The 27839-nt window shown below is 42.4% G+C and overlaps 1 protein-coding gene across 4 annotated transcripts in view; it reads right to left on the bottom strand.

The window, feature by feature from the left end:
• Nucleotides 1-1290: 1290 nt before the first annotated feature.
• ABR (ABR activator of RhoGEF and GTPase) overlaps nt 1291-27839 on the bottom strand; it is a 50276-nt gene continuing 23727 nt past the window's right edge. For 2 of the 4 annotated variants that reach the window (XM_067472103.1, XM_067472104.1), the window contains 17 exons: nt 26129-26181; nt 24745-24885; nt 24535-24656; nt 22158-22323; nt 21222-21344; nt 20932-21007; nt 20674-20778; nt 18658-18732; nt 18448-18545; nt 16868-16999; nt 10662-10721; nt 10436-10545; nt 10141-10280; nt 8431-8565; nt 8210-8315; nt 5218-5365; nt 1291-2682 (listed from right to left, as the gene is read on the bottom strand). In XM_067472103.1, the coding sequence (XP_067328204.1) occupies nt 2593-2682; nt 5218-5365; nt 8210-8315; nt 8431-8565; nt 10141-10280; nt 10436-10545; nt 10662-10721; nt 16868-16999; nt 18448-18545; nt 18658-18732; nt 20674-20778; nt 20932-21007; nt 21222-21344; nt 22158-22323; nt 24535-24656; nt 24745-24885; nt 26129-26181 (1880 nt within the window). In that variant the 3' untranslated portion in view covers nt 1291-2592. Of the gene's footprint in view, nt 2683-5217; nt 5366-8209; nt 8316-8430; nt 8566-10140; nt 10281-10435; nt 10546-10661; nt 10722-12576; nt 12834-16867; nt 17000-18447; nt 18546-18657; nt 18733-20673; nt 20779-20931; nt 21008-21221; nt 21345-22157; nt 22324-24534; nt 24657-24744; nt 24886-26128; nt 26182-27697; nt 27801-27839 lie in introns of those variants that run through there. The other 2 variants (XM_067472105.1, XM_060756868.2) reach the window with 2 other exon arrangements.

The raw sequence follows: 27839 nt of genomic DNA, 5'->3' as shown, positions 1-27839 counted from the left end.
TAGAGAAAAATAATAAATGTAATAATAATAGTAAACAATAAATAAATATAATAATAGAGTAACATGCTAATTATAATCATAACAATGATAGAGAAAAATAATAAATGTAATAATAATAATAATAGAGTAAAATAGCAAATGTAATAATAATAGTAAACAATAAATAAATATAATAATAGAGTAAAATGCTAAATATAATAATAAATAAAGTAAAATAATAAATGTAATGATAGTAAGAGAAAAATAATAAATAATAAAAAAATAAAACAAAAAATTAATGTAATAATAGAGGAAAGTAATAAATATAATAACAGTATAACTGTATAACAATACTAAAAACAATAAATATAATAATAGAGAAAAATAATAAATGTAATGATAAGAGAATAATAATAAATGTAATAATAAATAGAGAAGAATAATAAATATTATAACAATATAACAATACTAAAGTAAAACACTACAGTAAAATAATATAATAATAAATAGAGTAAAATAATACATTTATTTATTTATTTCTCACATTTCTATCCCGTCCATCTCAACCCCCGAAGGGAAATGTAATAATAATAAAAAATAAAGTAAAATAAAAATATAATAATAAATAGAGTAAAATAATAAATTTATTTATTTATTTATTTATTGCATTTCTATCACGTCCTTCTCAACCCCCAAAGGGAAATGTAATAATGATAAAAATAATAGAGTAAAATAATAAATATAATAATAAATAGAGTAAAATAATACATTTATTTATTTATTTATTTATCGCATTTCTATCACGTCCTTCTCAACCCCCAAAGGGAAATGTAATAATAATAAAAATAATAGAGTAAAATAATAAATTAATAATAATAATAATAATAATAATAGAGTATAAAATAATAAGTTTGACTCGAGTATAAGCTGAGGGGAGTTTTTTCAGCCTTAAAAAAGGGCTGAAAAACCCGTCTTACACTCTAGTATATACAGCGTATCTTCTATTCCAAGACCCATTCTCCCTCTTTCAATAAAAACAGGTGTATCTTATGTGTCTCTTACGGTGGAACAGAAATTAAGGTGCGTCTTACAATCAGTGTCATCTCACAATGGAAGAAATATGGTAACGGGGCAGAGAAAGGTGAACAGGAATGACCTCTTCCTCTCTCATCCTTTTTGAAAATGGAAAGATCGAAAGAGGATCTCATCCCCTCTGTACCCGTTGAGACATCTTGCTTTTTTTTCGACTTTTTTATGGAATTAACGTCCTGCAAAAGAATCACGGCGCAAATGATAACACCAGACGATTCCTTTGTGCAAACGTTGTGGGTTTTATTAACAGTTTTTCCTTTGAAAGACATGATTTTACATCGATGAAAAAGTTGTTGTCTATAGAAGGGGAAGGAAATTAACCTGTGATGAGACACAACCAAAATTATATATATATAATATTATATATATATATATAGATCCTTAAAACGAGTCAAATATCAATGATTCCTATTTCATCTCCCTGCCCCATTGTCAGAAACAAATAGAAAAGGCAAGCAGGGATATTTTTTGGATTGATGTCGGGCTTACGTAGGAATTAATGCCTATTTTCCTTGGCATCTGCAACTGTTTCACACACACACAGATGCAGAGTTTGGCCCCTAAATCAAGTAGAATATCCCCGGTCCCTGAATTGTCGCCGCATCGATTCCCAACCCGCTTGAGGAAATGGAGCACAATAGTACCAGTTGGAGGAAAGAGGCCCCCACCATTTAAACGTAAGTCGTCGTTCTACTCTGTAAATAAAAATCTTATTAAATAATACACAAAATGAGAGAGAGAGGCCTTGGATGTGCAAGAAGCGAAAGGAAACCCGGGCACGGCCTCCTCCCTGAGCCTTCCGTAGTCGAACCCTGTAAGCAACGAAACCCTGTTCCGAGGCGGAGAAAAGGATGCCGGTTTCCCCACGAAAAGGCTCCGGATCGAGGAGACCCGTCGCCTTTGTGAAGCCGTGAATTCAAGAGGATAATCCACGAAGTGAAACGGGGTGTTACTCAGTCCTTTGGGGGGATTTTGGCAACAGAATTAGCTCCGCGTCGAACCATAAATAAACCGCAAAGGGAAATGAGAGCTCGCTTTCTTCTCTCTCTCTCGTTCGCACACCAAAGTCACCATTTCGCCGCCAGCTTCGGAACCTTTTTACGGCACGAGAGTAGGGAAACCGATAGGAATAAAGAGAGAAAGAAGGACGGGAAAGGGAGCTCCTGCTTCCTTCCAAGCCGCCATTCAGGGAGGAGAAGGTTGCCCTCATCGTTGTGGGGCAGAATGTCCTAAAGATCCCCAAGAAGCTGCCATACTTTGAGAGGTTGGTCCGCCGAGGCTGTGTCGATTCCTGGGAATCGATACAAAAAGGGATTCGGACCGCTAAAGGGGGGAAGAAGGGGGAAGGTTGTACAAAACGGTTGTCCGAGAGGCACAGGCAGCGCGAGTCCTGGGGAACAACAACAACAACAACAAGTTGTTGTGAGTAACAACAACAACAACGTCCTCCTCGGTTTGGAGCAGCGTCCGGGGTCCGCGTCTCTCCGCTTCAGAAAAGCCGGGCCATCGTTCACTTGTAAGCTACACGTCGGTAGAGAAGTAGAGCAAGTTGCGCTTGAGCTCGGCGAAAGAGAGGGGCGGGTGCTGCAAGTAGTACAGCAACACTTGGACCTGCAGAAAGCAGACACAAAAAACATGTAGGGATGGTGGAGAATGTAATCCATCATTGGGACTCACTGTTGTGTCCCTCTTTTCTTTATGGCCCCAAAAAATCCAGGGTCGTTTTACCCAACCCAACACTAGACGCAAGGAGATAGTTCAACAGGTTTGTTTGGCCAAATCACCCTGCGGGGTGAACAAGGGAAAAAAGGGAGATGTCTCAGCCCCAATGGGTGACATCATTGGACACACCGACCTGTCCAGACTAATGTATCATATTGGTGGGGTTTGCAGGGCAGTGGCAGGGGATTATGGGATCTGGACTACACATCTCTATCATGACCATCTTAAAGTACTGCTGGGGTTTGGGGAGGCGGGGGGATTGATAGGGTGGTGGGAATTGTAATTCACCCACACTTGGAGAGCCATGTATGGAAGTACAGGCCATCCCCGGGTTACAAACATCCATTGGGCTGTAACACAGCTGGTTAATCGTCAGCAGCAATAGATCACTGCCAACCGGAAGGAGTCAAGTTCGAAGTCAAGTTGGATTGAGTACCCAACCGTCAACCTAAGCTAAGCAGTTCGAAAACAGCTAAGTTGTGAGAAATTAGGCACTGCTTTAGCGGGGGAGATATTTTACACCACCATAAAATGCTGGTGATCAAAGAACCAAAAAGAGATCGTCATCTCAGCGAATGGAGCAACAGCACTCCCCTGTGGCCAGAATTGAGCATAACCTCCAGGCGCCAAAGGTGGAAAATGCCGAAATGCCTCTATCTGTCTGTCTTGTATATCCTGAAAGGGTTATTATCATGGGGAAAAAGTACCTGTTCTGATAAATAATTTAGCGAATTTTAAAATAATGATAATAAATAATGATGATGATTTGTAATGGATAGAATTAGAAGACGTAAAAGAGCTGACATGTCAGCTTATGATGTTTATTTATACCCCGCTTTTTCTCTCCACAAAGGAGACTCAAATTGAGGCTCAACTCATGTGTTTTCTAGGACTTTCTTAGGCTGATTATTCTGAAACGCAGGCCAAAGAAATAATAATAATAATAATAATAATAAGGCTCTTCAAATAATAATAATACATGGCTCTTTAAATAATAATAATTATTATTATTATTTAAATAGCCATGTATTATTATTATTTGAAGAGCCTTGTTATCATTATTTAAAGAGCTGTGTTATTATTAGTAGTACTTAAAGAGCCATTTATTCTTATTATTTAAAGTACCATTTATTCTTAGTTTTATTATTTAAAGTACCCTGTACTGTTATTTCACAAAACATTGTTATTATTAAAAGATCATCATCATCATCATTATGAAAAGATCAATATTATTATTTAAAGAGCCTTATTATTATTATTATTATTATTATTATTATTATTATTATGAGATCCATATTATTATTTAAAGAGCCTTACCATTATTATTACTATTATTAAAAGATGCATAGTATTATTATTTAAAGAGCCTTGTTGTTATTATTATCATTATTTAAAGAGCCGTGTTATCATTAGTAGTACTTACAGAACAATTTATTCTTATTATTTAAAGTACCATTTATTCTTAGTCTTATTAGTTAAAGGACCCTGTACTGTTATTTATTAAAAGATCATAATCATTATTATTATGAAAAGATCCATATTATAATTTAAAGAGCCTTATTATTATTATTATTATTATTACTATTACTATTACTATTATTATGAAAAGATCCATATTATTATTTTAAGAGCCTTATTATTATTACTATTATTAAGATTCTTCTTCTTCTTCTTATTATTATTATTATTATTAGAGTCTTGATATAATCATTAACGAGCTGTGCTATTATTAGGTTCTTGTGGGTTTTTTCGGGCTATATGGCCATGTTCTAGAGGCATTTTTCCTGTGCTATTATTAGTAGTATTTAAAGAGCCATTTATTCTTATTATTTAAAGTACCATTTATTCTTAGTCTTATTAGTTAAAGAACCCTGTACTGTTATTTAACAAAACACTGTTATTATTAAAAGATCATCATCATTATTATGATGATGAAAATATCCATATTATTATTTAAAGAGCCTTATTATTACTATTATTAAAAGATACATGTTGTTATTATTAAAAGAGCCAGTTATTATTATTATTATTATTATTATTATTTAAAGAACCATTTATTATTATTGTTAATATTATTTAAAGAGCCTTATTACTGTTATTATTTAAAGAGCAATATTATTATAACAGGAAGACATTGGTGATTATATGTTTTTAATGGTTTTTTAATGGACTTTTATAATGTTCTAAATGTTTTGAATTATATGATATGACTACTACGGCAGTGAATAGCTGCCTCTTTGTAAGCCGCCTTTGGGCTGAGAAAGGCGGGATAGAAATATCGTAAATAAAATAAATAAATAATAAATAAATTACGGTTAGAGCCCTTTGTTATTATTGCTATTACTATGATGATGATGATGTGAATGGTGCTTTCAATGGCAAGGTTGTGCCATCGTTGTGGGCGTTTGCCCTGCCCTTCCTGACCTGGGCCATGACGTCGTGGGACCAGATGTCGGAGGCCAGGCTGAGGGGCCCCTTGCTCTCCCCCTCGGAGGGCCGCAGCAGCGTGGGGCCAAAGACCGTGGCCAGGTTGTGCAGAGACATCTTGTTGACCGGCTCCTTCTCGGCCGCCCTGGCAAGGACAAGAAAGGAAAGGAGGGACGGCCTTGATTGCGGGAACCCAGGTACGGGAAACCCCCATCCAGACCACACCTTGACTTGATCACACATCCTAAATTGATCTGAAAACAAAGGGGTATTGCTTCATTCTTTTCAGCCATCTTTTTCCTTTGAGGGAATCCAAGGGAAGGACAGGGAAAGAAGGTTAAGGAGAGAGAAGCAGGGGCAGGGGATCCCTCCACTTTGGGGAGAGATAGATAGAAGAAAAGGAAAGGATAGGGGATGAAAGGAGGGGAGAAGAGAGAAATGAGAGAAGGAGTGAGGAGAGGAAAGAAAGAGGGAGAGTAGGAGAAGAGCGTAAATGAGAAAAGAGTAGAGGAAAGGAAATGGGAGAGATGAGAGGAGGGGAGAAGAGAGAAATGAGAGAAGAAGTGAGGAGAGGAAAGAAGGAGGGAGAGTAGGAGGAGAGCGTAAATGAGAAAAGAGTAGAGAAAAGGAAAGGAAATGGGAGAGAAGAGATGAGAGGAGGGGAAAAGAGAAATGAGAGACGACGCAAGGAGAGAAATGGAGAAAAGGAGAAAAAAAGAGGAAAGGAAAAGAAAGAAGAAAGAAGGAGATGAGAAAGAGAGAAAAGAGCAGGGGGGACGAGAGGAAAAGGAGAGTAAGATGAGAAAGGGAGAAAAAGAAGAGAAAAGGAGGGGTGAAGAGAAATGAGAGATGAAGGGAGGAGAGGAAAGGAGGGGAAGAGAGAAATTGAGAGGAAAGGAGAAAGGAGCGAAAAGGAGGAAAAGGAGGAAAATGGAGAGGAGAGGAAATAAAAGTGAAATTTAGAGGAGAGAAAGAGGAAAGGAGAAGAAGAGAGGATAATGAGAGGGCAAGAAAAAGAATAGGAAAAGAGGAGAGGAAAGGAGAGAAGAAGAGAGGAAAAGGAGAAGAGAAAAGGAGAGGAAAGAAGAAAAATTTGGAGGATAGGAAGAGATGTTGGAAAAGGAGAGAAGAGAAAGAGGAGAAGACAGGAAAGGAGAAGAGAAGAAAGAAAAGAGAAGGAAAGGAGGGGAGAGGAAGAGATGAGGAAAAAGGAGACAAGAAAAGGAGAGAAGGGAGGGAAGAGAAAGAAAAGAAGGAGAAAGGGAAAGAAAAAAGAACAGGAAAGAAAAGAGAGGAAAAGAAAGAAGAGAGAAAATGAGAGGAGGTGAAGAAAGAAGAGACCCCCAAGATGGAAAGAGTAGGTGGTAAAGGAAAGGTGAGGAGGGACGGGAAGATGGCCTGACAGGAAGGTTGCTTCTTCCTTTGTCCCAAAGGTCTCCAAAGTGCCCTCCCTTCCGCTGCGTGTTGTCCAACGGGACAGATGTGTTCTCCTCCCCGAGACACGAGTTTTCCTGGCGGCCACAGTGAGGCCTCTCCTTTCCCTTTCTCCAGCTTGTTTCTTGACCAGCCAAAGAGGGAAGGGAAGGAGGGGAAACCACGCCAAGAAGGCAGGATTCCAGTCCCGGTTCCAACCTTCCCGTCAACCCCGTCCAAGCCACAGCTCTTGAAGAAGTGTTGTGTCCTCAGCAAAAGGCCACGGAACAAAAACTCAGCCTCTTCTTACCCAGATGTTTCCAAAAACGCTTCCTATGCACCTGTTGTTACTGCGATCGCTGCCTGACCCAGCCACAAAACAAACAAACAATAACCAAGGAGTTGCAAGGAAACTGGGTTGCAAACCAAAATATCCTCTCCTGGATGCTCTGAATCCCTTCCAAGATGGAGAAGAAGGTTAGGGTCCCCCACAGAAGTGACAACATCTTTGGAACCTAAGATGCCCAGACTCCAAAGAAGGGAATGGAAAGAAGGAAGGAAGGAGAGAGGGAATAAAAGAAAAGGAGGAGAAGGGAAGAGAAGAGAGGAAGAAAGGAGAAGGAGGGAGAGAGGAAAGGATACAAGGGAAAGAGGGAAGGCAGGAGTGGAAGGAGGAGAGGAAAGGAGAGAAGAAAGAAAGGAGGGAGAGAGGAAAGGATACAAGGGAAAGAGGGAAGGCAGGAGTGGAAGGAGGAGAGGAAAGGAAAGAAGAAAGAAAGGAGGGAGAGAGGAAAGGATACAAGGGAAAGAGGGAAGGCAGGAGTGGAAGGAGGAGAGGAAAGGAAAGAAGAAAGAAAGGAGGGAGAGGGAAAATTGGAGAGGAAGATAAAGTAAAGGAGAGGCAAGGGGAGAGGTAGGGAAAGAGGAAAGGAAATAGGAAGGAGAGGAAGAGGGGAAAGGGAAGGAAAGAAGGGAAGGAATAAAATGAGGGGGAGGGAAGGAAATGAAGGGAAAGGAGAATGGGGAGAAGAAAGAAGGAAGGATGGAAAGAGGAAAAATGAAGAAAGGAGAGGAAGAGAAAGGAAAGAACAGAAAGAAGGAGACAGGAAAGGGAAGAAAAGAGAGAAGGGGGAAGGTAGGGAGACAGGAAAGGAAACAGGAAGGAGAGGAAGAAGGGAAAGCATTAAGACGAAGGGAAGGAAACAGAAGGGGAAGGAGGAAAGAGAAAAAGAAGGAATGATGGAGAAGAAGAAAGGAGAGGAAGGGAAAGAGGAAGGGAAGGAGAAAGGAGAGGAAGAGAGGAAAGTGAAGGAAATAAAAGGGAAAGAATAGAGAGAGGTAAGGGAAGTGTGAGAGAAAGCCTCAGTGTTAGTAGGTCTCGGTATGAGAGAGGCCTCAGTATGAGAAGCTTTGGTGAGGGAAGCTCCAGTTTGAAGGCCTCCTGTGTGAAGCTCCTGTGTGTGAAGGCTAATGTGTGTAAAAATACACTGTGCAAAAGCTCCTGTGTATTTGCTCAGGCTTTCTGGAGCGAGGAACGTATGTACTCGCAGTTTCCAAAGAGGGGAAGACAACTCACCGCTTCAAGTGTTCCAGCAGGAAGAGGAAGGTGATGAGGTTGGGGTCCGGCAAGGAGCGCAAGAGGTGCATCATGCAGTTCTCTTTGGCCGCCGGGTCGGAGAGGGCTGCAAGGGAAGCAAAGCGGTGGGAATAGCCGCCAAGATTGGGACTGGCCCGTGTTGCTGGGCCAAACACACAAGGGCTTCTCTCTCTCTCTCTCTCTCTCCCTCTCTCTCTTACCGATGCCCTCCATGAAGGCAGGGTAGAGCCGGTCGGTGAGGAGGGGCTCGGGCAGCTCCCGGAAGTACAGCTTCAGGGTCCCCGCAATGGCATTGATGTCCATGTCGCTCAGCATCATCAGGATGTCTTTGCTGTCTGCGGGGAAGGAAGCGACACCAAGCCGTTACGAATACGACACACCCGGGAAAGCTCTGGATTCAGGCCCCCATCATCCCTGGGCGAGAGAGAAGGCAAAGGCGTTGCCATTTTCTCTCTCTAGAGCAGCGGTCCTCATCGAAGCCCCCGTCTCAGACTTTAGACCCGCTGCTCCTTCTGCTATTCCGACCCCCGCTTGGACTTCCATTGGAAGTCAGTAAGAATGAGGACGTTGCAGGTTGGTGTGTGTCTTTCCTCTCTCTTGATGGGACAGCAGAATAAGTGAGGAACGGAGAAGGGAGAGAGAGAAAGGGTGGAAGGAAAGGGAGGTAGAAAGAAGGGGAGGAAGGAATGAAAGAGGAAAGGAAGGAGTGGAGGAAGAGAGGAAAGAGGAAAGGGAGACAGGGAGAAAGGAGAGAAAGAGAGACAAAGGGAAGAAGGAAGGGAGGAAAAAGATGAAGGAGAAAGGGAGGAAAAAGAAAAGGAAATGGAGAAAAGAGAGAGAAAGGGAAGAAGGAAGGAAAGAGGAAGGGAGGAAAAGATGGAGGGAGGAAGGAAAGAGGAAAGGGAGATGGAGAAAAGAGAGAAAGAGAGACAAAGGGAAGAAGGAAGGAAAGAGGAAGGGTGGAAAAAGATGAAGGAGGGAGGGAGGAAAGAGGAAAGGGAGATGGAGAAAAGAGAGAGACAAAGGGAAGAAGGAAGGAAAGAAGAAGGGAAGAAAGAAACAAAGGAAGGGAGGAAAAAGTTGACGGAGAAAGGAAGAAGGAAGAGAGGGAGGAAGGAAAGGAAAGGGGCGGAAGGAAAGAAGGAAAAAGATGGAGGAAGGAAGGCAAAAGGTGAAGGAGGAAGGAGGGAAAGAGACGAAGAAAAGATGAAAGGGAGAAGGAGGATGGAAAGAGGAAGGAGGGGTGGAAGGAAGGAAAAAGCTGGATAAAGGAAGGAAAGAACAAAGGAAGGAGGGGAGGAAGGAAGGAAAAAGATGGCGGAAGGAAAAAGATAAGGGAAAGAATAAGGAAAGATAGAGGAAGAAAAGATGAAGGAAGGAAGGAAAATGAGGAAGGAAGGAGGGAGGGAAGGAAAGGGAGACAAAGGAAAGGGAGAGGGAGGGAGGAAAGAAATGGAGGGGAGGGAGGGAGGAAGGGAAAAGACAAAGGGAGGAGGACAGAAGGAAAGGGACAAAGGAAGGAAAGAGAAACGAAGAAAGGCACGGAGAAAGGAAGGAAAAAGTTGAAGGAAGGAGGGGAGGAGGGAAGGGAAGGGAGGAAAGAAAATGAAAGTGAGGAGGAAGGAATGAAAGGAAAGGAAGAGAGGGAGGAAGGAAAGAGAGACGAAGCAAAGAGGGAAGGAAAGAAGGAAGGAAAAGGTAGGAAAAAGGGGAGGAAAAAAAAGACAATATATATGTGGAACCTAGCATGCACATAGTTTCCACTCTACTACCCAGCTGTCTTTCCCTCTCTTAAAAAAAATAGATGCAAATAACTGCAGGCGGGTACGCATTGGAGCTTTGAGAGAGTTAGGAAAGGAGCCAAGGAGCATTGTCTGCCTGCAAGGAAAGCCAAGAGAAGGGTTTCTCACTGGCATCAAAGGCGGCCTTCAGGGCCTGGATGTCAGTGGCCACCCCGGAGATGCGGTAGATGCCCACTTCGTCGATGCCACGCTTCTCGACTTCCTCGATGCACTGGCGGACGATGTAGGGCACCTTGGAGCGCTCCCGCCTGGGAAATAAGGGAGGAAGACGCATATGAATGATGGGGAATTTGCATGGCCCCACCCACTGCCTCTCCCTTAACCCAATGTATATTATATTATATTCCCTCTGCTGGATGTATAGATAACCAACCCCTCAAGCTTTCCCTTCGGCATCACCTACTTGGTGACCACGCTGATCTTGACCCCAAAGACCCCCGTTTGCTTTTTGGAGGGGGTCCTCTTCAGGCTCAGGTCCCGGCTGGTGAACTTCATGGAAAACTCCACCTTGACCTGAAAGGAGGGAGAGAAGGAAAGCAGGATTGAAAGACAAAGAGAGGAAAGGAGGAAGTTCCGTACACAGAACTGTATGGGATTGAGAAGACCCTCCTCCTCCTCCTCCTCCTCACCCCATTCATCTCAATGACGTCCATGTGCCAGTCCTTGGTCTGAACTGTCTGCGGGTCGAGCTGCCAAAACAAAACAAAAAGGGAGGAAATGAGAGCTGGAGATGGTGTTTTATCTTCAGGGTGGACTACAACTCCCAGAATCCCCAACCCATTCAAAATGGACGTCCTTTAACTCATTGTAAAGTTGTACAGATCTGTTCCGAATCCTAGAAAAGCCACTTTTGGGGCCTGAGAGGCACTGCTCCAAAGCAATGAAAATAAACTGTGACGATAACGACAACGTGAGTTAGGAAAAGGCCTCTATAGGAAAGCGAGTGCAGGACGGTCCCCGGAGAGGCATCCAAAAGCGGTGCAGAACGTCCCATTGGAAAGCTGGAATGCTCCACGCCGAAAACAACAACAACATTGCAGGAAATTTTCCATGTGTTGTCAAGGCTTGTATGGCCGGAATCGCTGGGTTGCTGTGAGTTTTCCAGCCACGAAGTCACACAAAGCCTATCGCCCCCGGACGCGTCCTTGTCCGCCCCCCAAAAAAGCCCTGAAGCAGCTTTATTTGACCCCCTTCCTCTGCAAAGGCCTCTTCTCCTATTCCCTGCCCGTCAGCAGAAGGAGAGAAGGAGCGCAGGAAGGACGGAAGGAAGGAAGGACGAGAAAGGGGAGAGGGGGTCGGCTCTAGGTCATTCGCTCCACCACTGAAACCTTATTTTCGCCGGGAGTTATAGTATTATCTAAAGGAGCGCCCGACTTTAGTATACTATAGTTATGCATAAAGTCCAATGTATACAGACACCGAGGCACCCAGAGAGCAGCCAGACTGTCCCAAAAGAAGGCGAGGGTTGAATTGGATCTTCCGTTGTTGTTGTTGTTGTTGTTGTTGTTGTTGTAGGTACCCAGCGATGCCCGGGTTAGGTATTTTTGAAAATATCTATACACTGTTCCAGGTGAACTGCAACTGCCATAGTTCCAGGAGAACTACAATTCCCATCATTCCATGCAAACTACAGCCCCATCATTCCAGGAAAACTACAACTCCCATCTATCTAGGAGAACATCATTCCAAGAGATCTACAACTCCCATCTATCTAGGAGAACAACTCCATCATTCCAAGAGAACTACAACTCCCTTCATTTCATGTGAACTACAACTCCCATTGCTCCAAGTGAACTACAATTCCCATCATTCTATGTGAACGATAGCTCCCATCTTTCCAGGAGAACTACTATTCCATCATTCTAGGTGAACGATAACTCTCATCGTTCCAGGAAAACTAGAACCCACATCATTCCAATCGAACTACAACTCCCATCCTTCCAGGAAAACTACAACTCTCATCATTCCAGGCAAATGACAACTCCCATTGTTCCAGGCAAACTAGGCAAATCCTATCATTCCAGGAGGACTACAAACCCCATGATTACAGATGAAATACAACTCCCATCATTCCATGCAAACTACAACCCCCATTTTCCCAGAAGAACTGCAACTCCCATCTTTCCAAGAGAACTACAACCTCTTTCATCCCAGATGAACTACAACTTCCATCATTGCAGGTAAACTCCTACCTTCCCAAGAGAACTTCAAACCAAAGTTCCTTTACAAGTTACGGACTCTGATACCCCCAGAGAGCATCCAAACAGTCCAAAACAAACAAAAACGAGGACTGAATCAATCCATCCTCAATGTTATTATAACTTCTATTATTGTTGTTGTTGTTGTTAGGGCTGGCATGTCCTTACCCTAAACCACCATCACCACCACCTCCTCCTCCTCCCCCAATTCGAGTAGGGGGTCCCTCGTATGTCTTTCTCCCCATCAAAGCCAGAAGAAGAGAGAACGGGAGAGCGATTCCGACCCCAAAGCCCTTCGGATCCCTTCCCAAAAATGTTACTAAGCCCATTAAAGGGGAATGACCACCTTTGGCTGGAGGAGCAGCTTGCTGCGGACCCTTCCCCAGAGCCGGGCGCCGGTGTTGGGGGTCCTCCGCTTGCCTTCGGGGACTTCCTTCTTCTCCTCCAAAGAGCAGCGGTGCGGGACCTGGGTCATCTTGTTCCCCAGAAGCCTCCCGAATATGTATATATATGTGTGTGTGTATTGCAGGAGAGAAGAAGAAGAGGAGGAGAGGATGGGGAGAAGGACAACGGGTTTCCTCTCCATCCCCTTCTCCTATTACAGCCTCTCCTTCTGCATGTTAACTCCATCGGTGCCAGGTCTGTCACCCGTTTTGAACTCCATCATTCGAAAAAGGAAAGGGCATTCGGAGGACAAGCTTCTCCATAATAATAATAATAATAATCCAGCATATAGATCTCATTTGCTGTGACATACTGTGTTTTGTGTCAGTAAAATAATAATAATAATAATAATAATAATAATAATAATATACTTTATTTTTAACCCGTCCTCTCTCCCCAAGGGGACTCAGGGTGGCTTCCAAAAATAAAATAAAATAAAATATACAATAAAATGGCAAATATTCAATGCTAAGTGCAAATAACAATAAACACACAGAGCAACCATTAAAATTATTCCCACCACATACGCATATAGAAGCCAATTTCTCCAGATCTGTGCCAACACAATTCTGTGATTCATAGAATCAGAAAGTTGGAAGAGACTTCGTGGGCCATCCAGTCCAACCCCATTCTGCCAAAAAGCAGGAAAATTGCATTCAAAGCCCCCCCCCCCCCCCCGACAGACTGAATAACCTGTTCTCTGTGATCTGTTAAGAAAACAAGAGATTTGCCAGTGCATAGAATCAACAGAGCTTCAGAAGTGTTTTTCAGTGCTCTCTCTCTCTCTCTCTCTGTAAATATATATATATATATATATATATATATACACACACACACACACACACATACATACATATATATATACACACACACATATACATATGCATACACACTCTCCCATAAAACAACTTGTTTCATATCATGCACTCAAGAGACAAAAATGAAGTAGGACTTGGATAAAAATAACATATTTGGTTTACTCATATCTGGCCCCACACACAGTGCTGGACACACATTGGATCTGGTTTTCTGCCAGGGATGGGAGCAAGGTAGCGGTGTTGAGGAGTTGTCCATCTCTCCGTTGCCATGGACCGACCACTATCTGGTCAGCTTTAGACTCACTGCACCTCCCAACCTCTGCAGAGGTGGGGGACCCATTAAGTTGGTCCGCCCCAGGAGGCTAATGGATCCGAATGGATTCCTGACGGCTCTTGGGGATTTCCCCGCCACCTCGGTTGGTGATTCTGTTGATGCCCTGGTATCCCTCTGGAACGGGGGAATGGCCAGGGCAATAAACACGATTGCTCCGGAACGTCCCCTCTCAAGTAGCCGAGCTAAACCAGCGCCTTGGTTCAACGAGGAACTGGCAGCGATGAAGCGAAGTAAGAGGAGACTAGAGACTGTGGTGTTCAGGACAGGAGACTGTGGTGTTCAGACCCGAGCGAGTTAAATCGAACACGGTTTATAGCCTTCCTCAGGGCCTATGCCGTGGCAATTAAGGCAGCAAAGAAATCTTTCTTTGCTGCCAATATTGCGTCCGCAAAGAACCGTCCGGCTGAGCTGTTTCGAGTTGTCAGAGGTCTATTAAATCCCACCACTCCGGATGGGAACCCTGACAACTCAATGGCCCGCTGTGAAGCATTTGCTCGGTTCTTTGCGGACAAAGTCGCTTTGATCCGTTCTGACCTGGACGGCAGTCTCAGAGGATGTAACACGAGCATCTGCTTGTCCGATTTTGTTGGATTCATTTCAATTGGTGAAACCTGAGGATGTGGACAAGATACTTGGAGGAATGAGGGCAACCACATGCATCCTAGACCCCTGCCCATCCTGGCTTCTAAAGGAGGCCAGAGGGGGATTGGCCGAGTGGGTGACGGTGGTGGTTAATGCCTCCCTTCGGGAAGGCAAAATTCCAGCCAGCTTAAAACAAGCTGTGATAAAACCGCTGTTGAAAAAACCATCACTGGATCCCACTCAATTCGTCAACTATCGGCCTGTTTCCAATCTTCCCTTTTTGGGCAAAGTCCTGGAACGTGTGGTGGCTTCACAACTCCAGGTATTCTTGGTAGACACTGATTATCTAGACCCGGCACAGTCTGGCTTCAGGCCGGGACATGGTACCAAGACAGCCTTGGTCGCCTTAGTGGATGATCTGCGCCGGGAGCTAGACAGGGGGAGTGTGTCCCTGTTGGTTCTGCTGGACCTCTCAGCGGCCTTCGATACCGTCGACCACGGTCTCCTTCTGAGATGCCTCGCGGGAATGGGCCTTGGTGGCACTGTTCTGCAGTGGCTCAGGTCCTTCCTAGAGGATCGTACTCAGAAGGTGTTGCTGGGGGACAACTGCTCTACCTCACAACCATTGTCTTGTGGGGTTCCTCAGGGCTCAATTCTGTCCCTCATGTTATTTAACATCTACATGAAGCCGCTGGGAGAGATCATCCGGAGTTTCGGGGTACGGTGTTATCTGTACGCAGACGACGTCCAACTCTGTCACTCCTTCCCACCTACTACTAAGGAGGCTGTTCAGGTCCTGAACCGGTGCTTGGCCGCTGTGTCGGACTGGATGAGGGCGAACAAATTGAAATTGAATCCAGACAAGACAGAGGCACTCCTGGTCAGTCGTAAGGTCGAACAGGGTATAGGGTTACAGCCTGTGTTAGACGGGGTTACACTCCCCCTGAAGACACAGGTTCGCAGCTTGGGTGTGATCCTGGACTCTTCGCTAAGCTTGGAAACCCAGGTTTCGGCGGTGTCCAGGGGAGCATTTGCACAACTAAAACTTGTGCACCAGTTGCGCCCGTACCTCGGGAAGTCTGACTTGGCCACGGTAGTCCATGCTCTGGTTACATCCCGTATTGATTACTGCAAAGCGCTCTACGTGGGGTTGCCCTTGAAGACTGCCCGGAAGCTTCAGATGGTCCAGCGCTCGGCAGCCAGGTTGTTAACGGGAGCGGCACTCAGGGAGCATACCACTCCTCTGTTGAGCCAACTCCACTGGCTGCCAATCTGCTACCGGGCACAATTCAAGGTGCTGGCTTTAGCCTATAAAGCCCTAAACGGTTCTGGCCCCACTTACCTCTCCGAACGCATCTCCACCTATGAACCGACTAGAACATTAAGATCGTCTGGGGAGGCCCTGCTCTCGGTCCCGCCTGCATCGCAGGCGCGTTTGGCGGGGACGAGAGACAGGGCCTTCTCAGTGGTGGCCCCTCGGCTATGGAATGCCTTACCAGCAGACATCAGACAGGCACCTTTGTTGCTGGCATTCCGGAGAAAGGTCAAAACTTGGCTTTATGAACAAGCGTTTGGTTAAACAGTGCAACTGAACATAGGAAGATGGTAAATGGAACATAGGAATGGCACAAGGATTATGAGAACGGATCTGATTTTACGGAGGCGATGTTTGATTTGTTATTGTTGTTTGATTGATGCTATTGTTTTTGTTGTTGTAATTGTTGTGTTTTAATTGCATGTAAACCGCATTGAGTCGCCTATACAGGCTGAAAAATGCGGTATACAAATAAAGCAAATAAATAAATAAATAATACTCATAACCTTCATGTGTTCAGCATAACACAGGTCCACAACTTATCCGTCACTGACTGACTTTGCAGCTGCAAGGCTATTTGATGCTAATCAAGGTGGCCAATAGCACACTCGCTTCCAATGGACAAGAGTTCTTTCTCCCACCCTGGACATCATTCCACAGTGATTGATATATATATATATATATATATATATATATATATATATATATAATATACACATGCACGCACATACACACGGCCCGCTTTCCTAGTTTCCAACAGACTTCTCAACCTCGGAGGATGCCTGCCATAGATGGGGATGAAACGTCAGGAGAGAGTGCTTCTGGAACCTTGCCAGACATTCTGGAAAACTCACAACCCAGTGATTCCGGCCATGAAAGCCTTCGACATGATCAAAACACTTCAGCTTCTTCCATATACACATCGCTTCATTCCAAACCCAAGCAAACGATCCCAGAGATTGGAAATTTGTGAATGGAAACATCTCGTTCTGGCATCTTTCTCACCTTGAGAAAGTGGTTATTGATTCCCAATGAACCAGAAACAAATAACCCTCTTAAAATATAACGTGTTCCAAAGCTGCCTTCGTTTCCTCCCTCCCTTCCTCCCCATATTCCTCCTCCTCCTCGCCCCATTCATCCCTACCTGGACTTGCCCCTTGCCCACGATCTTGTCCACGATCTCGTTGTTGTCCTTGTTCATCTTGCTCTTGTCGTAGCATTTCTCGTAACACAGGATCCGGAGCGTCTGGGAGCCCTCCAGCTCAATCTCAAATTCCTGCAGAAATTGGAGAGAAAGAGAGGATGAGTGGTTGCTTCTTAGCATTGCACACACATATAATGCACACACACACACACATATATACATAGACAAATTATATAGCTAATCCTTTCTATACACTGCCCTCTTGTGGTTGCCTCTGAGCACAGCATGCATATATATCTGTATCTATATCTCACCACTAGCTAATCCTTTCTATCATATTTCCTTTTTGTGGTTGCCTCTGAGAACAGCATGCATATACATAGCTAATCCTTTCTATATACTTCCCTCTTGTGGTTGCCTCTGAGCACAGCATGCATATATATCTCTATCTATCTATCTATCTATCTATCTATCTATCTATCTATCGCCACTAGCTAATCCTTTCTATCGCTATATTTCCCTCTTGTGGTTGCTTCTGAAAACAGAAGGTATATATATAGCTAATCCTTTCTACACACTGCCCTCTTATGGTTGCCTCTATGCATTGTAGACATAAATATAAACCAGGAGCTAATCCTTTCTATACACTGCCCTCTTGTGGTTGCCTGAGCACAGCATGCATCTATCTATCTATCTATCTATCTATCTATCTATCTATCTATTGCCACTAGCTAATCCTTTCTATCGCTATATTTCCCTCTTGTGGTTGCTTCTGAAAACAGAAGGTATATATATAGCTAATCCTTTCTACACACTGCCCTCTTGTGGTTACACCTAAGCACTGCGCATATAGCCAGTAGCTAGTCCTTTCTAGAGGACTGTAAAACACATATATATAGCCAGTAGCTAATCCTTTCTATCCACTGTCCTTTTGTGGTTGCCTCTGAGCATTGCAGACAGAAATATAACTCAGTAGCTAAACCTTTCTATACACTGCCCTCTTGTGGTTGCACCTAAACACTGCACATATTAGATATATATAGCCAGTAGCTAATCCTTTCTATGCACTGCCCTCTTGTGGTTACCTCTGAGCATTGCAGACACAGATATAACCCAGTAGTGAATCCTTTCTATACACTGCCCTCTTGTGGTTGCACCTAAGCACTGTGCATATAGCCAGTAGCTAATCCTTTCTATGCACTGTCCTTTTGTTGTGGCCTCTGAGCATTGCAGACATAAATATAACTCAGTAGCTAATCCTTTCTATACGCTGCCCTCTTGTGGTTGCACCTAAACACTGCACATATTAGATATATATAGCTAGTAGCTAATCCTTTCTATACGCTGCCCTCTTGTGGTTGCCTCTGAGCACTGCAAACATACATACTTATAAGCCAATAGCTTATCCTTTCTATACACCACCCTCTTGTGGAGCTTCCGAGCATTGCATTTTTATATATATAGCCAGTAGCTAATCCTTTCTATAGGCTGCCTCAGCCACACTGCCATCTCCCTCTATGTGTGTGTTTGGAGGCCTAGGCACTCTGTGCTTGCTCAGAGGCATCGTGGGCCGGGCTCACCTCGTTCCACTGGGGCTCGGTGGTGTCCCTGAAGACGCGCGTCTTGGCTTTGCTGACGAAGTACCCGAAGGAGTCCACTTCCAGCGTGCAGTACAGGTCTGGCAAGAAGAGAGGAAGGCGGAAAGGGGTGCGTGAAGGAGGGAAGGAAGGAAGGAAGGAGAGAAGAGCAAGTTTTGGGAGGAACGCATGCAGCCCAAGGCTTGGACTCACTGGCCGAGTGTTTGAAGCCTGTGGCCGAGTGGACGATGACGTGCAAGAAGCCATTCATGCCTGGGGATTCATCATCTGCAAAAAGTGGAGAGAGAGGGGAGGTTGGCTTGCTTTTAGTGTATTTATCTCCAGGTATGGTTGGACTACAGCTCCCATCATCTTCTCCTATCATCCTCTAGACTGCAACTCCCATCATCACCTATCCAAGTGCAGCTGGGCTGCAATTCCCATCACTCCTTTCTGGATGTGTATATACCACTACTCCGATCACCCTCTATCCAGATGCAGCAGGACCACAACTCCCATCATGTGCTATATGTATGTTGAGACTACAACTCCCACTATTATCATCATCATCATCCTGTATCCAGGATGAGCCTGAACTACAACTTCCATCATCCTCTACCCAAGACTGGGCTGGACTGCAACTTCCATCATCCTCTATCTAGATGCATCTGGTCTATAACTCCCATGATCCACTATATGTAGTTGAGGCTACAGTTCCCATCATCCTCTATCCAGGATGAGCCAGAACTACAACTCTCATCATCCTCTATAGCGGGGGGATGGGAGTTGTGGTCCAGCCGCATAAAGGGTAGGAGATGATATGAGTTTTAGCCCAGTCACATCTATGTATTTCAGGCCACAACTCCCATCATACCCTATCCAGGATCAGCCTGAACTACAACTCTCATCATCTTTTATCTAGGATTTGGCTGGACTGCAACTTCCATCATCCTATATCTAGTTGCAGCTGTCTACAACTCTCATCATCCACTACATATATATGTTGAGGCTAAAGTTCTCCTCATCCTCCATCCAGGATGAAACTGAACTACAACTCCCATCATCCTTTATCTAGGATTTGGCTGGACTGCAACTTCCATCATCCTCTAGATGAAGCTGGTCAACAACTCCCGTCATCCACTATATGTATGTTGAGGCTACAGTTTTCATCATCCTCTATCCAGGATGAGCCTGAAACACAACTCCCATCATACTCTATAGTGGTTGATGGGAGTTGTAGTCCAGCAACATCTATATATGTTGACGCTACAACTCCCATCATTTATATAGGTTGAGCCTGAACTATAACTCCCATCATTCTTTATCCAGGATTTGGCTGGACTGCAACTTCCATCATCCTCTATCTAGCTGCAGCTGTCTACAACTCCCATCATCCACTATATGTATGTTGCGGCTACAACTCCTATCATCCACTGTATGTTGAGGCTACAACTCCCATCATCCACTATATGTATTTTGAGGCTACAACTCCTATCATCCATTATATGTATGTTGAGGCTATAACTCCCATCATCCACTATATGTATGTTGAGGCTACAACTCCCATCATCCACTATATGTATGTTGAGGCTACAACTCCCATCATCCACTATATTTATGTTGAGGCTACAACTCCTATCATCCACTGTATGTTGAGGCTATAACTTCCATCATCCACTATATGTATGTTGAGGCTACAACTCCCATCATCCACTATATGTATGTTGAGGCTACAACTCCTATCATCCACTGTATGTTGAGGCTACAACTCCCATCATCCACTATATGTATGTTGAGGCTACAACTCCCATCATCCACTATATGTATGTTGAGGCTACAACTCCCATCACCCTCTATCTAGGATTTGGCTGGACTGCAACTCCCACCGTCCGCTACCTAGATGCGGCTGGACTACAACTCCCATCATCCTCTTACCTGGATGTGGCTGGACAATTCCCATCATCCTCTATCCAGGAAACGGCTGGGCTACAATTCCCACCATCCTCTATACATGCAGGACTACTACATACATCCTCTATGCAGGACATGGCTGGACTACAACTCCCATAATCCTTATTAATCCCTCCCAATCCTCACAATTATTTAGCTGGGCAACGAAAGGAGTCTTTGTGGTTCAAACAGACGTATAAACAAGCAATATTTTCACTTTTCCACAGCAATAGAGAGGTCTAGAGAGAGAGAGAAGCCTCCTGAACGTGGGCCACTCACCGTCCTTATTGCTGGTGACCGGGAGGTGATGGACGGTGCGCAGCTTGAAGCAGGAACCGGTCAGTACTTGCAGCTCAATGGAGCTGAGCACAAAGGCCTGGAGGTCTAAGGAAGGATCCAGACGACGGGAAGGAAGACATCAGGAAGCAGGCATTAACAATGCTATTGACATCGTGCCCCAGGCCAAAGTGGAAATGCCCCCTTTGAGGCCAATGCCATAGAGTTATACCATATATATACATATATATATGCCCTCACCTTTCTTTTGCAGTTTTTGGATGGCTTCCCTCCATTCGGCTCGTTCGTAGTCGGACGACAAAAGGAATAAGTAGCTCTGGAAGGGAAAAGCAGACCGTCGAGTCCTGCTCAGTGGGCAATGTGTCCGCTCCGGATTGCCATCCGAAGCTTCAGAGCGAGGGAAGAGAAAGGTCAGCCCTTCTCACCACCCTATTGATTGGAGGTAGAGCAGGCTTGGGCCAACTTGGGCCCTCCAGGTGTTTTGGACTTCAACTCCCACAATTCCTAACAGCCGGTAGAGCTAGAGGTACCTTTCCGTTGCGGTTGTGGATCCGGAAAGGGATGGAAGGCGAGTTGAGGAGCAGCCAGAACTCGTTGTCAAACATCTTTTTCTTGAGGCGCTCCACCGCCCGGCTCTGGCCTTTGTTGGCCTTCTGCAGAAAAGAAGGAAGGAAGGAAGGAAATAAAGGAAAGGAAAGGAAAGGAGGAAGGAAGGAAGGAAGGAAAGAGGAAAGAAAGAAGGAAGGAAGGAAAGGGGAAAGGAGGAAAGGCAGGAAGGAGGAAGAAAAGAAAAGGAAGGAGGAAGGAAAGAAGGAAGGAAGGAAAGAGGAAAGAAGGAAGAAGGAAGGAAGGAAAGAAAAAAGGAAAATAAAGGAAAGAAAGAAAGGAAAAAGGAAGGAAAGAGGAAAGAAGAAAAGAAGGAAGGAAAGAAAAAAGAAAGAAAGGAAAGAAAGAAAGAAAGGAAAGAGGAAAGAAGGAAGGAAAGAGGAAAGAAGGAAGGAAGAAGAAAGGAAGGGAAGAGGAAAGGAAGGAGGGAGGAAAGAAGGAAGGAAGGAAAGAGGAAATAAGGAAGAAAGGAGGCAAGAAAAAGAAAGATGGAAGAAGGAAGGAAGGAGAAAAGAAGGCATTAGGAAGGAAAAAAGGAAGAAGAAAGGAAGGAAGAAAAGAAAGAAAGAAAGAAAAGAAGGAAAGAAAGGAAAAAGGAAAAGGATTGAAGGAGAAAGAAAGGAAGGAGGCAGGAAAAAATGAAGAAGGAAGGAAGGGAGGGAGGAGAAAAGAAGGAAGGAAAGAAAGAATAAAGGGAGGGAGGGAGGGAGAAAAGAAGAAAGAAAGGAGGAAAGGTTGGACTGGGTGGCCTTTGGGGCTCCCTTTCAACTCGAGGAGTCTAATAATAATAATAATGTAATTAACAATAATAATATAATGCATAATAATATTATAATGGGGGGGGGGAATCGCCTGCCCACCTCCTTCTGGACCTCGCTCTTGATGGAGGAGATCTTCATCTTGACGTCCTCCAGGTCGTGGTCGGGCATGGCCTGCACTTGAGGGCAGGCGTCCGACTCCTCTGGCGAGGGGAAGACCAGCTCCGCCAGCGGCAGGTACCACTTGCACTCATACTGCTGGGGCTTCCTGCCAAAGAGAGAGAGAGGCGCACAAGGAATCAAGGCACACTGCCTTCCTCTGGATGCCGCTTGGGATCACATTGGCCTTTCCTGCTGCAGCATCACACTCCCAGCTCATGTCCAGTTTGGGGTCATATCTATTACTATGGTCAAGTCGTTAACTATGTGACATAGAGAACAACAGTAATTCTACCTTCTTTCCTGGCATAAGGGGTTGGACTGGATGGCCTTTTGGGGGGCTTTCCAACTCCAGAGCAGCCAATATAGTAAACATAATAATGGTATAATCTATAATAAAATAATCTATAATAATAATATAATCCATCATCATAATAAAATAATCTATAATAATAAAATAATCTATTATAAGCTATAATATTAATAATAATAATAATAAGTAATATAATGTATTGTATTGTCGAAGGCTTTCATGGCCGGAATCACTGGGTTGTTGTAGGTTTCTTCGGGCTATATGGCCATGGTCTAGAGGCATTCTCTCCTGACGTTTCGCCTGCATCTATGGCAAGCATCCTCAGAGAGGATGCTTGCCATAGATGCAGGCGAAACGTCAGGAGAGAATGCCTCTAGACCATGGCCATATAGCCCGAAAAAACCTACAACAACCCAATATAATATATTATTATTATTATATAATGTAATATAGGCCTTCACCTGCCAGCGGCCTTCTTGAGCTTGGCACAGAGCAACCAATACAATAATAATAATAATAATAATAATAATAATAATATATAATAATGTAATCACAATATAATCTATAACAATAATATATAATATATCTAGACTCTGAAAAAAATAATAATATATAATAATAATATGTAATATAATAATAATAATAATAATAATAATAATAATAATAGAGGTAAGAGTTTTCCCCTGACATCAAGTCCAGTTGTGTCCGATTCTGGGGGTGTTGTCCATAGACACCTCCAAGGTCATGTGGCCAGCATGACTGCATGGAGCGCTGTTACCTTCTCGCTGGAGCGGTACATATTGATCGACTCACATTTGCATGTTTTCGAACTGCTAGGCTGGCAGAAGCTGGGGCTAACAGCGGGAGCTCACACTGCTCCCCAGATTCGAATCTGTGACCTTTTGGTCAGCAAGTTTAGCAGCTCAGTGGTTTAACCCACTGTGCCATCAGGGGCTCAATAATAATAATAATAATAATAATAATAATAATAGTAATGTAACATAAACATATGGCCTTCTTGAGCTTGGCACAGAGCAGCCAATATAATAATAATAATAATAATAATAATAATAATAATAATATAATTATAATAATATAATATGACATAATATAATATTATAAAATAGCAGTAGCAATAATAATAATGGAATATAACGTTTCTCACCCGGCGGCGGCCTTCTTGAGCTTGGCGCAAAGCAGCCAATATAATAATAATAATAATAATAATAATAATAATAATAATAGAATATATATAAATCTATAATAATAATAACATAATCTATAATAATAATATAATGTAACATAATATAATATAATATAATATAATATAATATAATATAATATAATATAATATAATATAATATAATAGCAGTAGCAATAAAAATAATGGAATATAACGTTTATCACCTGACGGCAGCCTTCTTGAGCTTGGCGCAGAGCATTAATAATAATAATAATAATTTGTCATGTCAGGAGCGACCTGAGAAACTGCCAGTCGCTTCTGGTGTGAGAGAATTGGCCATCTGCAAGGACATTGCCTAGGGGACGCCCGGATGATTTTTGATGTTTTTTTTATCATCCTTGTGGGAAGCTTCTCTCATGTCCCCGCATGAGGAGCTGGAGCTGATAGAGGGAGCTCATCCACCTGCTGGCACAGGGGTTCAACCCACTGCGCCACTGGGGGCTCAATAATAATAACAGTAATAGAATATATTTATACATCTATAATAATAATATTAATATAATCTATAATAATAATGTAACATAATATAATATAATAGCAGTAGCAATAATAATAATGGAATATAATATTTCTCACCCAGCGGCGGCCTTCTTGAGCTTGGCGCAAAGCAGCCAAAATAATAATAATAATAATAATAATAATAGAATATGTTTATACATCTATAATAATAATAATAACATCATCTATAATAATAATATAATGTAACATTATATAATATAATAGCAGTAGCAATAATAATAATAATGGAATATAACGTTTCTCACCCAGCGGCGGCCTTCTTGAGCTTGGCGCAGAGCAGCATGTCGGTGAAGAGGAAGAGGTGGCGCAGCTTGCGGGACCCTTCGGCCACTTCCACCAGGAAGCCATCCTTGACCAGCTGGCGGGTCTGAGGAGGAAGGAGGATGAGTGGGTGGCCCAGGGTCATGTGACCACTCCCCCCCATGGTGACCCCCGACCCGTGACCCCCACTGTACCTCCCCCTTGGGGGTGGTGACGGCGGTCCTGCGGGGGTCGATGTCCTCGTTGATGCTGGAGAGGAAGGTCTGGGAGACGCGGAGGGCGTCCTGCAGCAGAGGGAAGTCCGGGTGGTCGGGCGGAGTGTGCTTCAGCAGGTCCTGCCAGCAAGAATCATATATATATACATATTTATTTATTTACTTTGCTTATATACCGCTGTATCTCAAGCCCGAAGGCGACTCACGGCGGTTCACAAACATACATATATACACACACACACACACATATATACACACATTTATATATACACACACATATATACACATATATATACACACACACACACACATATATATATACACACACACACATATATATGCAAACACACACACATATATGTATAATAGATATATGTATATATGTATATGTGTGTATATATATATGTGTGTGTGTGTATATGAATAAAATAAAAATAAAATTATTATTTTATTGCTAGTTTATAATATATATATATACACACATATATACACACACACATATATATGCAAACACACATATATGTATAATATATATATGTATATGTGTATATATAAGTATGTGTATATATGAATTATTATTTTATTGCTAGTTTATAATATATATATATATATATGCAAACACATATGTATAATATATATATGTATAATATATATGTATATGTGTATATATATATATGTATATGTGTATATATGAATAAAATAATAATAAAATTATTATTTTATTGCTAGTTTATAATATATATAACATATATATACATATATATACATATATACACACACACATATATATGCAAACGCACACACATATATGTATAATATATATTTGTATATATATATGTATATGTGTATATATGAATAAAATAATAAAATAATTATTTTATTGCTAGTTTATAATATATATATACACACACACACATATACACACACACACACACATATATATGCAAATGCACACACATATATGTATAATATATATGTGTATATATGAATAAAATAATAATAAAAATATTATTTTATTGCTAGTTTATTATTTATATATATATACATACACACACACATATACACACATATATGTAATATATATATATGTAATATATATATATATATATACACACACACACACACACACATATATATATATATATACTACTAGTAATAAAATAATATATCCATATATATATACTAATCCTTTCTATCTCTATCCAGTTTTTTTGGCACACAGACCTGATATACCCAAATATAAATACTGATGGGTTTTGAGTGGAATTGGCCTGGACATTTTGGAGTTGGAGGTATGTGTCTAAATGTATATATATCTAATAATAATAATAATATAATGACGAAAGGAGGATAATTTACTTACATGTAACACGAGTGTGCTGCGGGTCACACGGTTTATTGGCTTGTAGAGCAGTGCTATAAAATGAGGTGGAAAAATAAATGTAACTAATCGGAATATTTTCTAAACTTAATAACATAATATTATTATATACAAATATACAAATAATATAAAATTTTATATGTATGTAATATAATGTATATAATATGATGGCATATTAGAAAATATGTAAATCACAAAATATACTATAACAATATTATATTATATTAATATTATATATATATATATATATATATATATAATACAAAAATAAAATATAATATATGTAATAATAACTATAGAGTGATAATATTATAATAGTGATAAAATAGTATGTATATAATATCACACAATGATAGCAACAAGGAAGGAGGGTTGTAATAATAATTATTATGGTAATAAATATATTGTAACAAGGCAATATCATAAAATATAGTAAAAATATAGAAATATAGAAATAATTTACTAATATATAATATTAGAAATAATATACTAATTCGTGCCCCATAGGCACAAATGCAACGAAACCACCCTTTGCTGCGGCAGAGAAAGAACAAAGGGTTTTGGGCTTCATTCTGGCCTGAAATCAATGGGGGAAAAAGGATATTATTACGTCATGGAAGGGAAGAATGAATGAATGAATGAACGAGAAGAAAAAGAAGAAAGGGAGGGAGAGAGAGAGAGTGAGAGAGGCACACACAGAGAGAGAAAGGGAAGAAAGGAAGGAAGGAAAGAAGAGGAAAAGGGAGGGAGGGAGGGAGGGAAGAATGAATGAATGGATGGATGGATGAAAGAGAAAAAGGAAGGAAGGGGGAAAGACACAGAGGGAAGGGGGAAGGACGGAAAGAAAGAGAGGAAGGGAGGAAGAAGGGAGGAAGGAGAGGAAGGGAGGAAAGGAAGGAAGAAGGGAGGAAGGAAGGAAGGAAGGAAGGAAGGAAGGAAGGAAGGAAGGAAGGAAGGAAGGAGAGGAAGGGGGGAAGGAAGAGAAGGAAGAATGGATGAAAAAGAAGGAAGGAAGAAAGGCACAGAGGAAGGGAAGAAGGGAAGAAAAAAGAGGAAGGAAAGAAAGAGTGGAAAGGAAGGAAAGAACAAAAGGAAGAGAAGAAAGCGAAGAAAGAGAGGGATGGGAGGAAGGAAGGGGGAGAAGGAAAGAATGGATGAAAGAGGAAGGAAGAAGGAAGGGAGGGTGGAAGACACAGAGAGGAAGGAAGGAAAGAGAGATATGAAGGGAGGAGAGGAAGGAAGGAAGGCAGGAGGAGGGAAGGGAAAAGAAAGAAGGAAGGGAAGAAAGAGAGGAAGGGAGCAAGAGAAAGGAAGTAAGGAGGGAAGGGAAGAAAGAAAAAAGAAAAGAAAAAGAAGAAAGGAAGGGAGAGAGAGACACACAGGAAAGGAGAGAAGGAAGGAAGGAAAGGAAGAAAGGAAAGATGATGGAAGAAGAGAAAGGAAGGAAAGAAGGAGTGAAGGAAGGAAAGGAAACAAACAAACAACAAATTATAATAACTAAACAAATAATAGGATAAACCGACTGTAATATGGAAGAGAGAAGGGTCCCACCGTAGGAGCAGTGGCAGCAGAAGCGGACGATGAGCAGGACCTCCATGGAGGCTCCATCGAGGAAGAAAAGAAGGAATGAAGGAAGGAAAGAAAGAGAGAAAGGGGGGAAGAGAAAGAGGGGAGGCACCCCAAAGAGGCGGGT

This window comes from Anolis sagrei, chromosome 11, assembly GCF_037176765.1.
Source record: "Anolis sagrei isolate rAnoSag1 chromosome 11, rAnoSag1.mat, whole genome shotgun sequence".
Taxonomy (NCBI): domain Eukaryota; kingdom Metazoa; phylum Chordata; class Lepidosauria; order Squamata; family Dactyloidae; genus Anolis; species Anolis sagrei.
Note: the sequence above shows the minus strand (reverse complement) of the source record. Positions and strands in the feature narration are given on the sequence as shown.